Here is a 16,341-nt window from a genome sequence, read left to right on the forward strand (position 1 = left end):
ATGCTGAATGTGCTGCGATCACACAAAGAAAGGAGGCCGATTCATTTGTAAGTTATGAGCACACCGTGGAAAGCCGCCAAAGGAAACACTTCCCTCAGTATCGAAATTCACAAAAGCAAGCAGTTCTCTCTAGTTTTAAGGTTAATTGAACCACACTTACAAAAGGAAATTCTCATATATCAGAGAGCACTTGCAAATGAAGAACATTACTTCCTTTTCTATGCTTTCACTGCTTTCTGTCTTCAGAATTTTTAAACAGGTAACGGACCACTGACTGAGTAATACATAGAAATTTCAGAATAAAAAGCACACGCACACACAATGAAAGTTTTATAGGATATGATAAGACAGCCGATTGTGAGCTTCATGTTTAAAGCAGAGGAGTCCCCTTGACTAGAAATGCTCAGATGTACTTGACTATTCCCAAGTCACATATTTCAATCCAGAACGTTTGCCACTTTTAATTTCAAAGAAAACCAATCTTAGTCATCTGATAAGCAATACTACACAATGCCCACCATTCTGAGTTCAGCACAATTCTTCCACACTCTAAAACATGCAGGGTATGAACACATAAAAAAAAAAAAAAAAAAAAAAAAAACTTTAAAAAGGACTTTAACCAAACCGAAGAAAACCATGCTCTTAATTTACTAAAGAAAGATTGACCTTTTCTGGGTTACATGGGGAGGAGAGAGATGGGAAGGGGGAGAGATGGGAAGGGGGGAGGAGAGAGATGGGAAGGGGGGGGGGAGGAGAGAGAGATGGGAAGGGGGGGGGGAGGAGGAGAGAGATGGGAAGGGGGGGGGGGAGGAGAGAGATGGGAAGGGGGGGGGGGGGAGGAGAGAGATGGGAAGGGGGGGGGGAGGAGAGAGAGATGGGAAGGGGGGGGGGAGGAGAGAGATGGGAAGGGGGGGGGGGAGGAGAGAGATGGGAAGGGGGGGGGGGAGGAGAGAGATGGGAAGGGGGGGGGGGAGAGAGATGGGAAGGGGGGGGGGGGAGGAGAGAGATGGGAAGGGGGGGGGGGAGGAGAGAGATGGGAAGGGGGGGGGGGGGAGGAGAGAGATGGGAAGGGGGGGGGGGGGAGGAGAGAGATGGGAAGGGGGGGGGGGGGGAGGAGAGAGATGGGAAGGGGGGGGGGGAGGAGAGAGATGGGAAGGAGGGGGGGGGGAGGAGAGAGATGGGAAGGGGGGAGGAGAGAGATGGGAAGGGGGGGAGGAGAGAGATGGGGAGGGGGGGGGAGGAGAGAGATGGGGAGGGGGGGGGGGAGGAGAGAGATGGGAAGGGGGGGGGGGAGGAGAGAGATGGGAAGGGGGGGGGGGGAGGAGAGAGATGGGAAGGGGGGGGGGGAGGAGAGAGATGGGAAGGGGGGGGAGGAGAGAGATGGGAAGGGGGGGGGGGGAGGAGAGAGATGGGAAGGGGGGGGGGAGGAGAGAGATGGGAAGGGGGGGGAGAGGGAGAGATGGGAAGGGGGGGGGAGAGGGAGAGATGGGAAGGGGGGGGGGGAGAGAGGGAGAGATGGGAAGGGGGGGGGGGAGAGAGGGAGAGATGGGAAGGGGGGGGGGAGAGAGGAGAGATGGGAAGGGGGGGGAGAGAGGGAGAGATGGGAAGGGGGGGGAGAGAGGGAGAGATGGGAAGGGGGGGGGAGAGAGGGAGAGATGGGAAGGGGGGGGAGAGATGGGAAGGGGGGGGGGAGAGAGGGAGAGATGGGAAGGGGGGGGGGGGAGAGGGAGAGATGGGAAGGGGGGGGGGAGAGGGAGAGATGGGAAGGGGGGGGGGGGGGGAGAGGGAGAGATGGGAAGGGGGGGGGGAGAGGGAGAGATGGGAAGGGGGGGGGGAGAGGGAGAGATGGGAAGGGGGGGGGGAGGAGAGAGATGGGAAGGGGGGGGGGGAGGAGAGAGATGGGAAGGGGGGGGGAGGAGAGAGATGGGAAGGGGGGGGGAGGAGAGAGATGGGAAGGGGGGGGGGAGGAGAGAGAGATGGGAAGGGGGGGGGGAGGAGAGAGATGGGAAGGGGGGGGGGGAGAGGAGAGAGATGGGAAGGGGGGGGGGGAGAGGGAGAGATGGGAAGGGGGGGGGGGGGAGAGGGAGAGATGGGAAGGGGGGGGGGGAGAGGGAGAGATGGGAAGGGGGGGGGAGAGGGAGAGATGGGAAGGGGGGGGGAGAGGGAGAGATGGGAAGGGGGGGGGGAGAGGGAGAGATGGGAAGGGGGGAGAGGGAGAGATGGGAAGGGGGGGGGAGAGGGAGAGATGGGAAGGGGGGGGAGAGGGAGAGAGGGGGGAGAGGGAGAGAGGGGGGAGAGGGAGAGAGGGAGAGAGGGGGAGGAGGGAGAGAGCGCGCTCTTTTGACCCTGGGACTGCCCCAAGGTCTTCCTCTTGAGCTCGACGGTGGAGGCCGTCGAGACTGCCTAGAGGTAGATGCTCCTGGCACTGGAGAAGATGCACGTTTAAAAAGGAGAAATGCTTAAACTTCTTTTTTAATGCTAAAAGAGAACTTTTCCCATTAGAAATCCTTTGGATATATTTATCTAAAAAGTCTCAAAATAACTGTTCACCATGAAATGGGAAACTAGCCAAGAGCTTCTTACACGGCGCATCGGCTGACCAACTTTTCAACCATAGAACTCTGCGTGTATGTACCAGTCCTAGCATAAGCCATGAGGCTTGAATAGAATGCTTTATAGCATCCACCGTAAAACATAGTGCATCTGATACATCAGCCCATTGCTAGGCCTGCTGATCAGGAATAATCTTAAGTATCTCTACAAACTGATCCTTTATGGACAGACACTCCAACTGCTGCAAGAGCTGGCTGCAATACTGAACTTGCCAGAGAAATGTTTTTCTTAAAAAGAAATTCTAACTTATCTGTTAAATCCTTTAACATTAACATTTGTGCATTGTCTACCAGACAAGTGAGATTTTTTTTTACCGAGGAGATTGCAGCATCAATTGCTTCCCGGAGGCTCTGCTGCTTTGGCCAGAGGAAAGGAGAAAGTATTCTACTCCTGACACAACACTGTTTCCAGCATGAGGTGTTGACTGCTCAATACAGCCCCCAGTGGTGACACATAGCAATGACATTATTATTCTTAAAAAGGAGACATTCAAATGAAAATTCAAAAAATTTCTTAGAAAACTCCACTTAACTTTCCCGCCGCAGGGTTTTCTGTGGTAAACCAACAGACCCAATCTTCACCCTTCACGGTGGGTTCCATTAAACCTTCAGGAGCAGGGGAACCTTGAAGAACCCACAATCCTGGACCTGCAACAGCACCCTGCCAGTAAAACTTAATGGCCTCACTACCAAAAAGTACTTGATCCCAGGGTCCAGCTCTCTAAAAAAGAGCATTCGCAAACAAAACCTCGTCTCTTTGGATACGAGGCCCAGGCACCATTCAATTTGGGCTAAAAAAGGACACTTTAAAATGGATCAGCACGGCTAGCCCCAGCAAGGATTGCTCCAGTGGAGTTCAGCACAGCACATCTTTTTTCGTGACCAACACCTTAGACACTGGTGAAAAAAAAACGGAGGTACTCCCAGTGGTGGGAGGGGTTATATACAGGGAGTGCAATTCTTGTCTTAGGGCGTGCCAGTGTTCATCACCTGAAGGTGGCCTATAACCCACATATTAACTACTATGGCTCTGTGTCCCCTGATGTATGAAAAGAAATTGCTCTGGTCACTGTATGTAAAAACAAAAAAAAAAAAACAATTAAAAAAGGAATTAAAATTTATTTAATTTTATTTTTTAAGCACACTGGTCACAATTGTCCCCGATCACCACCACACCAGTCATAGGACAACACTATACTGCACTGGTGACAGTATGCAAACATTTTAGAAACTTTTAGTGTCTTCATTTTCCAAAGATTTGTGACAAAAAAAAAAATTACAAATTCAAAAAACTCGCCATGCCTCTTTCTAAATACCTTGGACTGTCTACTTTACAAAAATGGGTAATTTGGTGGATATTTGTACTGTCCTGGCATTTTCATGCCTCAAGAAATGAGACGTCAGTACATCAGGACTAACTGATCTAATATATACACAAACACACACACATACATACATATACATACATACATACATACATACATACATACACACATGCACACTACTCACATTTCTGTAAATATTTTATTACATCTTCTCATGTGACAACACTGAAAAAAAAATGACACTTCGCTACAATGTAAAGTAGTGAGTGTATTACACACAGCCATCAATGTCTAAACCGCTGGCAACCAAAGTGAGTACACCCCTACATGAAAATGTCCAAATTGGGCTCAATTAGCCATTTTCCCTCCCCAGTGTTATGTGACTCAGTGTTACAAGGTCTCAGGTGTGAATGGAGATCAGGCGTGTTAAAATTTAGTAAGAAACAGGGAAAAACCGCGCTTGTCAAAATAGTCAAAGATAAAAGAAATAAGCAGCAAACCCAAATGTTATACTACATTTGGCAATAAAAAAAAATAAAATTAAAATAAAAAAGGGTGGGTTGCGCTAAAATAAAAAATGTAAATATAAGCAAAGTTATACCAATGTGAATAACTAAGAAGGATATTTTAACAATCCTATACAAAAAGGAAAAATTAAGTTGTGTGAAGATGTACAATAAAAAAATCAATGAAGATAGCAAGTACAAATCCCTATTAAAAGCAACATAGATAGTAGTTAATTGATTTTATAACCACTAACCAGCCTATCAAACTGTGTATGTAATAAAAAAAATTTTTTACAATAAATTAATTTAGCTTAATGAATTAAATTAGTGAAACATAATTATAAACAATGTTATAATGTCCATATAGAGTCTTTAGAAGAAAAGATTGTTTTCAATAACTCCACGGTGATACAGTGACAGCAAACCATCCAAAATTATTGTGAATAGTGCACGACCTCCACCACAGATATTACTGACGCTTACCGAAGGTGTATGGTTCTTTGTTACAGAGAACCATACAGCGCAAGTGACTGATTCCCCCAGTCCAGGGTATTCATAGGTGGATACAGGAACCCGTTACTTCTCCCAGCCTCCAAAAAAGCTTCCTCTCATCAGTTTACATAAGGGAAATAAAACTCGCAATAGTGTAAAACCCAAGTATTTTTTAATAAAGTAAAAAAACAGATTGCGCACTTACAAAATATCGATTGTATAGATCGCGTAACAAATTCAAGCCGGCCGGTCTCAATATGCAGCGCCCAATACTTCCGGAACAAAACACGTGAGCTAGTGGCGTCAGGACGTCGCTCCTCATCCCTACGCATTTCGTCACTATGGGAAGTGCGCAATCTGTTTTTTTACTTTATTAAAAATACTTGGGTTTTACACTATTGCGAGTTTTATTTCCCTTATGTAAACTGATGAGAGGAAGCTTTTTTGGAGGCTGGGAGAAGTAACGGGTTCCTGTATCCACCTATGAATACCCTGGACTGGGGGAATCAGTCACTTGCGCTGTATGGTTCTCTGTAACAAAGAACCATACACCTTCGGTAAGCGTCAGTAATATCTGTGGTGGAGGTCGTGCACTATTCACAATAATTTTGGATGGTTTGCTGTCACTGTATCACCGTGGAGTTATTGAAAACAATCTTTTCTTCTAAAGACTCTATATGGACATTATAATATTGTTTATAATTATGTTTCACCAATTTAATTCATTAAGCTAAATGAATTTATTGTAAAAAAAAATTTTTATTACATACACAGTTTGATAGGCTGGTAAGTGGTTATAAAATCAATTAAAGCGGGAGTACACCGGGACTCCGCGTTTTTTTTTTTTTTTTTAAAAGCCAGCAGCTACAAATACTGCAGCTGCTGACTTTTAAATAGTGACACTTACCTGTCCAGCGCGCCCGCGATGTCGGCACCCGAAGCCGATCGCTCGCTCGTCTGGCGGGTCCTGCCGCCGCCATCTTGGGTATGGGAATCAGGAAATGGAGCCTTTCGGCTTCATTTCCCGGTTCCCTACTGCGCATGCGCGAGCCGCGCGGCGCAATCCGGACGGTCCCCGCTGCCTCTGGGAGCTGTGCGTTTCCCAGCAGGCAGCGGGGCACTTGCTGAAGGGGGTGGGCGCTTGCGGAAAGGGGCGTAACGTACGCCCCTTTCCGCAGAGAGCTAGCCCGGAAGTGGGTGCAGTTACCTGGATTATCCAGGTAACTGCACCCCCCTCCCCCCTGAAAGATGCCGATTGTGGCGCCGGAGGGGGGGGGATTCCGATGAGCGGAGGTCCATTTTAGGGTGGACCTCCGCTTTAACTACCATCTATGTTGCTTTTAATAGGGATTTGTACTTGCTATCTTCATTGATTTTTTATTGTACAACTTCACACAACTTAATTTTCCTTTTTGTATAGGATTGTTAAAATATCCTTCTTAGTTATTCACATTGGTATAACTTTGCTTATATTTACATTTTTATTTTAGCGCAACCCACTGTTTTTTTCTTTAGTGTTAAATTTAGTGTTCTCTCTCACACACTGGTCACTGGAAGTTTAACATGTGTTGCATGACTGCACAATTGTCATTCAAATTGTGAAAGCAGTAGACCTGGGCAGGAAGGGTGTAACAATGCCCAGTATTGAATGTCAGACCCAATTAAAGTCATGCTTAGGGTTAGTAGTCTACACTAGAGTGATAATGAGGTCTGAGGAAACCTAAAAACGATGTGTGAAGAATGGTGGGGGTAGCCTGAACAATGCAACCCTCATTTTCCCCACAATTCAAAAATGGTAACAAGAGGATCAGATGATGGCTGAACAGTGCCCTTACTAATGTGGATGGGTGTACCCATATGTCCTTCCGTTTACCTTTTCAAAGCTGCTGCTCTAACTCACAATGCAGCGACCGTCAACGTAAGCAGTGTGGTTACCGCTTACAAATCGAAACCCCTCACACATCAGGGGAAGAGGACAATGGAGGATTTAAAAAATAAATAAATAACCCCACACACACAACCCACACAAACCAAAAAATAAATAAAAAAATGTATTCATTAAACCTTCTTGACTGTAGTAGAGGAATACGCAAAATGGTGTGTTTGGGGGGGCGGGGGTTCAACTAGACCTCTGAAGATATGCTGTGATATCTGGCACAAAACTGACTTGTTTTTCCAGCACATCCCACAGATGTTTGATTGTATTGAGATCTGGAGAATTTGGAGGCCAGGTCAGCACCTTGAACTGTGTTCCTTAACCCATTCTTCAATTTATCAGACCAGGCCACCTTCTTCCTTTGCTCCATGGTCCAGTTCTGATGCTCACTGTAGAGGCTTTTGGATGTGGATAAAGGTCAGCATGGGCACACTGACCGATATGTGGTTTTGCAGCCCCAGATGCAACAAACTGTGATGCACTGTGTCCGACACTTATCAGAACCAGCACTAACTAAAACGGGTCAGCCTGCACTCCTCACGTGCATCAATGAGCCTTGGTTTCCGATGACCCCAATGCTGGTTTTTCTTCCTTGGACCACCTTTGGTAGGTCCTGACCCCTGCAGACTGGGAAAATACCACAAGAGCTGCAGTATTGGAGATGTTCTGGCCCTGTCGTCTAGCCTTTACAATCTGGTTCTTATCAAAGTGGCTCAAATCCTTACATTTTCCCCTTTTGTTTGTTTTCAGAAATGAACTTCAGGGACATGTTCATTTGCTACAAATGATGTCCCAATTAATGTTATTGTGAATATAGTGTCATATGGAAATATAGATGTATTCAGGATAATTGGCATTAGGGGTGTGTCTGCTGGACATTAAACACTCCAGTAATCCTACAACACACCCATTAGACCAGTGGTTCTCAACTTCTGTCCTCAGAACCCACTAACAGGCCAGATTTTAAGTATTACCTTGGGGAGATGCAGACTAGAATACTGCAATCACTAATCAGCAAATGATATCACATGTGATGCATTTCAGTTATCTTGCAAACCTGACATGTCCACTAAGACCTTTGATTTTGTGGGGTTAGCTCTAGACCACCCAGGCCAGGGAACAAGCAGAAGCAGCTGTCGCAACTCTTGTTTTGCCTTTAGAACAATTAAGGAGCAGAGTCATTTATCAAGGCCAGTGACTCTCTCAACACCAGATTGGACTTAGTCTTCAAGTTATCCAAATTAAGCATGTTACATGTGTGCACTCTGTAGGTAAAGTCAATCAACCAGTGATGCTTTTAAGAGCTAGAGAATGTGCCCAAACATTTAGGAGAGGCCCTAGTTATGCATATTTCACCCAATTCTTTTTGGGCCGATTCATAAAACCACAAAATAATCCTCAAAAATAAGAGACTGAAAAAGTGACAACATGATGCCCAGTCAAATTTTATCCTTTATGGCAGGGATATGCAATTAGCAGACCTCCAGCTGTTACAAAACTACAAGTCCCATCATGCCTCTGGGTGTCATGCTTGTGGCTGTCAGAGTCTTGCTATGCCTCGTGGGACTTGCTCTGCAACAGCTGGAGGTCCGCTAATTGCATATCTTGGCTTTATGAGAACATAACAATCTGCTTGGTCATCATAGGTAAACTTCTCATAGTGTGTTGTTCCTAAACATTTTTTTTTTGTTACTTTTCAAGTTAAGAGTAGCTACAACAGTTTGGACATTGCCAGTATAATCAATTCTCTTAAAACGTTTCCTGTGATGTGGAGAGATAAAATTGAAAGCTTTACATATGGGGCTGTCAATGAACTAGTCACGTAACCCTTATGGATTGGAAATTTCCGATCTTCAGTATTGCAGTTTAACAGTAAAATCAGTCTGTATATGTAGTAAAGCATGCTTGTTATGCACTACCCTCAAACCGCACCAAACTGCAGCAACAAATGCAACAGTGCATTAACTGAAAAGGTACTGCGTTTTTACCCACAAAAAAACAAAACAGGAAAAATTCTATGTGCAATTGCCATTATACAACCGCCTGCAAAACTTTGCGTCCAAAACAGGCATCAGCCGATGCACCGACATCTACCTTTGTAAAAAAAGCGTGAACAGACTACGAAGTCGCCTCTTTACATACTTGAGCGACAGATGCTTGAAGGCCCAAGACGTTCCGATTGTCGTAGCGTGGGCCGTGACCGGAAAGGGGGCACCTGCCCCTTCAAGGCATAGGCCTGTACAACACGAGACTGCCATGCCTTTTTTCAGACCAGCCACCAAAACAAACAAGGAGTCTGACTTCCGTAAGGGAGCCGTGACAAATACCCCATAAAGCCCGAACCACGTCCAGGGAATGGAGGGGCACCTGCTTAAGATGTGTCGGCTTAGGACACAGAGATAACACAATGCTTCATTGAGGTGGAACGCCAAAAACACCTTCGGCAGAAAAGACGGTTGCGGGCGCAACACCACCCTATCCTGCGGATAACCAGTTAGGGCGACTTGCAAGGGAGGGAGAGGGAGAAAAAAAAAAAAAAAAAACAGCCAAAGCTGATATTTGTCCCTTAATGGTGCTTAAAACCAATTTCTGGTCTACACCTTGCTGAAGAAACAGCAGTATCCTGGATATAGAAAAGGAGCGTGGATGCCATCCTTTCTCCTCACTCATGGAGATGCAGGCCTTCCAGGTGCGAAGATATATCTCCCGAGAAGAAGATTTCCATGCTCTCAACATAGTTGGAATCACAGAGTCCGACAGACCCTGGTTCCTCAACACCTGGCTCTCAATAGCCATGCAGTTAAAGCCAGCGATGGTAAAGCAGAATGGAGAATCGGACCTTGAGACAGAAGGTCCTCTCATAATGGCAGTCGCCAGGGAGCGTCTGCCACCAGGCGCACTAGGTCTGCGTACCAAGGACGCTGAGACCAATCTAGGACACAACCAGTATTACTGGGATCCCCTCAGCTTCCACTCTGCGAAGCAGATGTGATAACAGTTTCAGTGGAGGAAAGGCGTAGATCAGCTGGTACTGATCCCACAGAGCCACCAGCGCGTCTGCCCATGGATCTGTTGTCCTGGACACGAATCTCGGCACCTTCGGATTGAGACGGGAGGCCAGAAGATCCACGTCTGGTGTGCCACACCACAGGCACAGTAGCCTGAACACCTCCGTCGACCAGAGGCCTTGAGTCGACTGAACTCCCATCACTCCACCCCAGTCGGATAGGCTGGTGTCCGTTGCGACCACCGTCCATTTAAAGAGGAGGGCCGTTTAAAAAAAAAAAAAAAAAAAAAAAAAAAAAGTCAGCAGCTGCAAACACTGCAGCTGCTGACTTAATAAACACACTTACCTGTCCAGGGCACCCGCGATGTCGGCCGCCCGAGGCCGACCCGTCCCTCGGCTCTCGGGTCCCGGTGCCACCATTCCCTCTAAGGGAAACAGGCAGTGGAGCCTTATGGCTTCACTGCCCGTTTCCTACTGCGCATGCGCGAGTCCCGCAGCTACTGCGCATGCGCGAGTCCCGCAGCGCTTTCTGAATGGGACGCGCTGTGTTCTGGAACACACAGTTCCCAGAACACAGCGCGACCCATTACCCAGAAGACGCCGCGACGAAGAGAGAAGACAGAAGATCTCCGCGGAGGAGGAAGAGGAAGATTAGGATTATGTGCCTAGCAACAGGCATTTCTGGTAAGTAAAAAAAAAAAAAAAAAATGTTTTTCCATTTTTTTTTTTTTTTAGATTTTTTTTGTAATTTTTAAAAAAACTTTGTTTTCAGGGTGGCCCTCCACTTTAAGAGGTAGGAACGACTTCCCGGACTGAAGCACCGGGGACCTCAGCCACCAGATCAGCGAACCTCTGACTAACTGGCTCACCTGGATCTGTCGACCCAGTGACAATGGATATCTGTCCCACTTTTTTTAAGATCTCCTTCTGCAGGACTCTGGTGTGGAACTGGCATATGGTACTGCCTCGAAGGAGGCCACCATGAGTCCCAGGACTCGCATGCAGAAGCGCAGCGACAACCACTTGCTGTTCATCAGCAGTTTTACCACGGCTCAGAGTCTGCAGCTTGTCTGAAGGGAGAAACACTCCCGCTTCCCTGGAGTCCAGCAGCAAGCCTAGGTACTCTAAGCTATGAGTAAGCGCTAAATTCAGCGTGAAACGCTTCAGCATTCCTTGTTCTACATTCCCTTTGCTGTTGTGACTTGCATGATGTGAAGGTTTTTTATTGGAAACAAAGGCACAATATACTTTACCTGATCCGGAGTGCGGCTATCCAGAGTCCTTTTGGTTTTTTCATTTACTCCAAAACGCTGAGTCGGTACCATCACCGACTTTTTTAGGTTCAACAGCCACCCAAATTCTTGCAGGGTCTGCATGGTGATCGCTAGAGGTCGGCCGATATATCGGCCGATATATCGGCTGATATTTGGCATTTTTTAATTAATCGGCATCGGCCGATTGTGCTGATAAAAAAGCCGATTACATGTTCAGCGGGACTTGCAAAAGACTTCTGTAATAGTCAATGTAAGTTCCCTGAAGACATCAGTGAAGGACTTTCCTCCTCTCTAGGCAGGCTGCCAAGAAAAGATCAAAGTGATACAATGTTTCTTCTTCAATGGGCTGAACTCCCTATGTAGAAGTTCTCAGTTTAACCATTTAAAGACTAAATCTTTTCTGACACTTGTTGCTTACAAGTAAAAATCCTGTATTTTCTGCTAGAAAATCACTCAGAAGCCCCTAAAATGATATATATTTTTTTAGCAGAAACCCTAGGGAATAAAATAGCGGTTGTTGCAATATTTTATGTGGCGCCGTATTTGCGCAGAGGTCTTTCAAACGCAAGTTAGCCCTTTTTTTTTTCGTCCAAAAGTTTTGAGTACCTGTTTTTGTGTATTTAATAAATAGTTTTTTTTTTTTTTTTTTATCTAAATTATACATACAAGTGAACTGATTGGAGGTTTGTTTTGTTTAATAAATGTGTAAGAAATTTTCCGCATCACTTATTAAGGCTGCTTTCACACTGGATCGGGCAGGCGTTGACGGTAAAACGCTGCAAGTTTTAGCAGCGATTTACCGTCATTGTAGCCCCGCTATTCGGCTGCTAGCGGGGCAGTGAAGCACTGCTGCAAAAATCGCATTGCATGTGCTTCAGCAGTGGTGACCATTCATTTCAATGGGCAGGAGTGGTGGAGGAGCTCCAAAGATGCTGCTTGCAGGATTTTTTTTTTTTTTTTTTTTAACGTCCTGCCAGCGCATCTCATTGTGAAAGCACTCGGGCTTTCACACAGACTGCAGGGGAGCCATTTTGAAGGCAATTTACAGGCGCTATTTTTTAGCCCAAAATCGCCTGAAAAACACTCCAGTGTGAAAGGTGTCCAACTTAGATTTTATGAGATGAAGGGGGAAAAAAAATAAAAATAAAAAAAAATAAAAAATAAATAAAATCGGCATCATATATCGGCCATCGGCCACCACGATTTCTAAATATCGGAATCGGCCAGAGAAAAACCCATATCGGTCGACCTCTAGTGATCGCCACATCCTCTTCTAAGTCTGAGGTGGAAGAAGCTCTCAGGAGGAGATCATCTAGGTAACCCATGATCGCGATACCACGTAGAAACGCCAACACAGGAGCCAATACCTTGGTAAAGACTCGGAGGGGCGATACCAAACCAAAAGAGAGAGCCACAAACTGGTAGTGGGTTTCCCCGACTGCAATCGCAGAAACTTTTGATGCCGGAGGCATATGGGTATGTGCAGGTACGCATACTGGATGTCCAAAGACGCCAGGGAGTCCCCTTGATGGAGGGCAGCGACTACTGAGCGAACTGATTCCATTCTGAACATCTGCACTTTCACAAAGTGATTGAGGGCTTTTAGATCAAAGATGGGACATACCCCTTTCCTTCTTGGGAACTACAAACAGGTTTGAGTAGAACCCCAGGAAACGTTCCAATTCCAGAAGAGGTACAATCAACCCGCGACTCAGTAGGTCCCCTACTGCCCCAAGAACGTGTATGCTGGAGGTGAAGAATCTGTTTTGTGGCCAAGAGAGGAAATCTATCATGCAAACTCTACGCAAAGTGTCTTGGGCAGGATTTGAACTGCACTAAACAATTATGCAAATTCCCTCTACCCTAAATTTACAAAACAAATGCAGGTAATAGAATACTCAATATTTATTTCATTTAGATATAGCAAAAACACATATTTTAAACTAAAATGTTTCACAAAAAAATGTCAGAGAAAAGTGAGACGGCTCCTTTTCAAACTGAGCTATGACTAAGCACCGTGTTCGGTGTGAAACATGTCAGCGGCTGTGCAGTTAGTCTGTTTACCAGCCTAGATGCTATGATTTTAATTACATTTTTGAAATAAAGTTGAATAATTCGGAGTGCGGCTATCCAGCTACATCTTTTCTACTTCAGTTCCTGTTGCAACCAGAGACAGCACCCTGTGGGATTGTGGAGACAGCTGTTTTGGGAGAAGTCATTACCTTAGAGCGGTAATTCTTTGTATTTATAGCAGTCCTTTTCAAACTGGCCATACGATAGAAAAATATAACCAGAAAAAAAATTTGAGTAGGTAGGCCAATCATTAAATTTCCGTATTGTTGGTGTTTTTTTGTGCATGAGCAGTAGGGGTAGTAGCAGTATCAGTAAAATTATGTTTAAATGTTGAAGACAAAATCAGAAAAACTATAGGATGCAATTGGCTGGAAAATTGATTGGGCCATTGAGCTTTAGACTGAAAGAACGTTTCAATTTTTTATTTTTTTTTGCATTTTCGTTTGATTTTCTACTCAATGACCAGCTTAAGATAAAAAAAAAGAAAACAGAATCTTACTCCAAAGATTCTCTACACTTTCCAATATTACAGTTTGCATTTAAACCATATGATTTCTCGTAAATCATTACAAACAGTTCAGAACATAAACGGCCAGTTTACGTTCTTGATTGATTGACTGGAGAATTTCCTCTTAGAAAAACAGGGAAGAGAGCAAACAATTTAAATGAGGAATCTTGCAGGACAGACTTTAAAGGCCAAGTTTACCTTTTGTAAAATGAATGCAAATTTTTACGTGCAAAATCATGTGTATATATATTATATTTACAATGGAGTCTGCAAAGCATTGCACCCGCTATCAGCAGAAGTGCAATGTCAGACTCCTGCAGACACTCAGTACAGCTGTCTGCTTATACCTCCCATACGGGCAGGCAGTTGCTGAAGAGCAGGAAGAATCAATGAACTACAAAGGGCCCTTACAAGAGCCCTTACAGTTGACTGAAAACCACTGCGGTAGACAGGACTTCATTCATTCATAGAGCCGTGAATGATCGAACATGGTACATACATCTATGCAGTTTTTAAAAATGTGACGGGGGGGGGAATTGGATTGATCCCCCCTCCTACTGTCACAATGGGGGGGGGGGGGGGGGAGGTTGGGGGGTGAGCAGGGCTGCTGCATTAGTAACATGTTACACCCTGAAAACGAACATAACATTTATCATGTTACTAATGAGGAACTTAGCCTTTCAAAGCTCTTAATCATCACTTTCAAACTGCTATTTTATAAAATCATAAGAAGCACATGATATACGCACCTGGATGTTGCTTTCATTAGCACCCCGCCGCCTCCCTTCTACCCGTGTGATGGTGGTTGTTTGTCCAATCACATCGATTGTGCCCGAGAGTTTTCTACTGTAAATTTAAGAGGAAATACATTTATTTGCAAAAGCTACTGCATTTAAATTTACAAGAAGCGATGACTGGTTCACACTAGTGCAATTTCAGATGTGGCTGCTATCCCGCAACAATGGAAATCACATAATTTTCATTTCATTTTCATGCAGTGCATTTTTGGAAAAGGTACATGTGCTACTTTGGAGCTGGTGCAGCATGATTTTAGTCCCATAGACTCCAACAAAAATGCATGAAAAATTAAGGCGTTTAACACATTTTTGTTAAGCTTTGTGTACAAAATCCAGTCTCCTACTCAAAAACAAAAAGCATCAAAAACCCACAAAGTTGCAAAAAAATTGCACTGCAAATTGGATCAACAGATTCACAGCACATGAAAGATAGTTGCAAAGTAGAGGTTGTGTACTATTTGTGCCAAGCGGTTTAGCCATTTCTCAGTAAGGACAAGCTGTAGAGACTCACACAGACGGTGGGAGGTTAGCCTGCTTATTTAGGTTCCTGCAGCTCATTTGAAGAAATACAGTCAGATACTTACAGTGCCTTGCGAAAGTATTCGGCCCCCTTGAACTTTTCAACCTTTTGCCACATTTCAGGCTTCAAACATAAAGATAAAAATTTTTATTTTTTGTGAAGAATCACCAACAAGTGGGACACAATTGTGAAATGGAACGAAATCTATTGGATATTTTAAACTTTTTTAGCAAATAAAAAACTGAAAAGTGGTGCGTGCAAAATTATTCGGCCCCTTTACTTTCAGTGCAGCAAACTCACTCCAGAAGTTCAGCGAGGATCTTTGAATGATCCAATGTTGTCCTAAATGACTGATGGTGATAAATAAAATCCACCTGTGTGTAATCAAGTCTCTGTATAAATGCACCTGCTCTGTGATAGTCTCAGGGTTCTGTTGAAAGCGCAGAGATCATCATGAAGACCAAGGAACACACCAGGCAGGTCCGTAATACTGTTGTGGAGAGGTTTAAAGCCGGATTTGGATACAAAAAGATTTCCCAATCTTTAAACATCCCAAGGAGCACTGTGCAAGCGATCATTTTGAAATGGAAGGAGTATCAGACCACTGCAAATCTACCAAGACCTGGCCGTCCCTCTAAACTTTCAGCTCAGACAAGGAGAAGACTGATCAGAGATGCAGCCAAGAGGCCCATCATCACTCTGGATGAACTGCAGAGAACTACAGCAGAGGTGGGAGAGTCTGTCCATAGGACAACAATCAGTCGTACACTGCACAAATCTGGCCTTTATGGAAGAGTGGCAAGAAGAAAGCCATTTCTCAAAGATATCCATAAAAAGTCTCGTCTAAAGTTTGCCACACACCTAACATGTGGAAGAAGGTGCTCTGGTCAGATGAAACCAAAATCGAACTTTTTGCCCACAATGCAAAATGATATGTTTGGCGTAAAAGCAACACAGCTCATCACCCTCAACACACCATCCCCACTGTCAAACATGGTGGTGGCAGCATCATGGTTTGGGCCTGCTTTTCTTCAACAGGGAAGATGGTTAAAATTGAGGGGAAGATGGATGCAGCCAAATACAGGACTATTCTGGATGAAAACCTGTTGGAGTCTGCAAAAGACCTGAAACTGGGACGGAGATTTGTCTTCCAACAAGACAATGATCCCAAACATACAGCAAAATCTACAAAGGAATGGTTCACAAATAAACGTATCCAGGTGTTAGAATGGCCAAGTCAAAGTCTAGACCTGAATCCAATCGAGAATCTGTGGAAAGAGCTGAAAACTGC

At 45.0% G+C, this 16,341-nt stretch overlaps 1 protein-coding gene across 3 annotated transcripts in view; it reads right to left on the bottom strand.

Moving 5' to 3' along the window:
- FIP1L1 (factor interacting with PAPOLA and CPSF1) overlaps positions 1-16,341 on the bottom strand; it is a 131,952-nt gene that overhangs the window by 80,386 nt on the left and 35,225 nt on the right. For all 3 annotated transcript variants that reach the window (XM_077477492.1, XM_077477491.1, XM_077477490.1), the window contains exon 9: positions 14,483-14,579. In XM_077477492.1, coding sequence (XP_077333618.1) covers positions 14,483-14,579 — 97 coding nt within the window. The remainder of the gene's footprint in view (positions 1-14,482; positions 14,580-16,341) is intronic.

This window comes from Lithobates pipiens, unplaced genomic scaffold, assembly GCF_037356315.1.
Source record: "Lithobates pipiens isolate NorthernLeopardFrog02 unplaced genomic scaffold, aLitPip1_a1.2 Scaffold_13, whole genome shotgun sequence".
NCBI classification, from domain to species: Eukaryota; Metazoa; Chordata; class Amphibia; order Anura; family Ranidae; genus Lithobates; species Lithobates pipiens.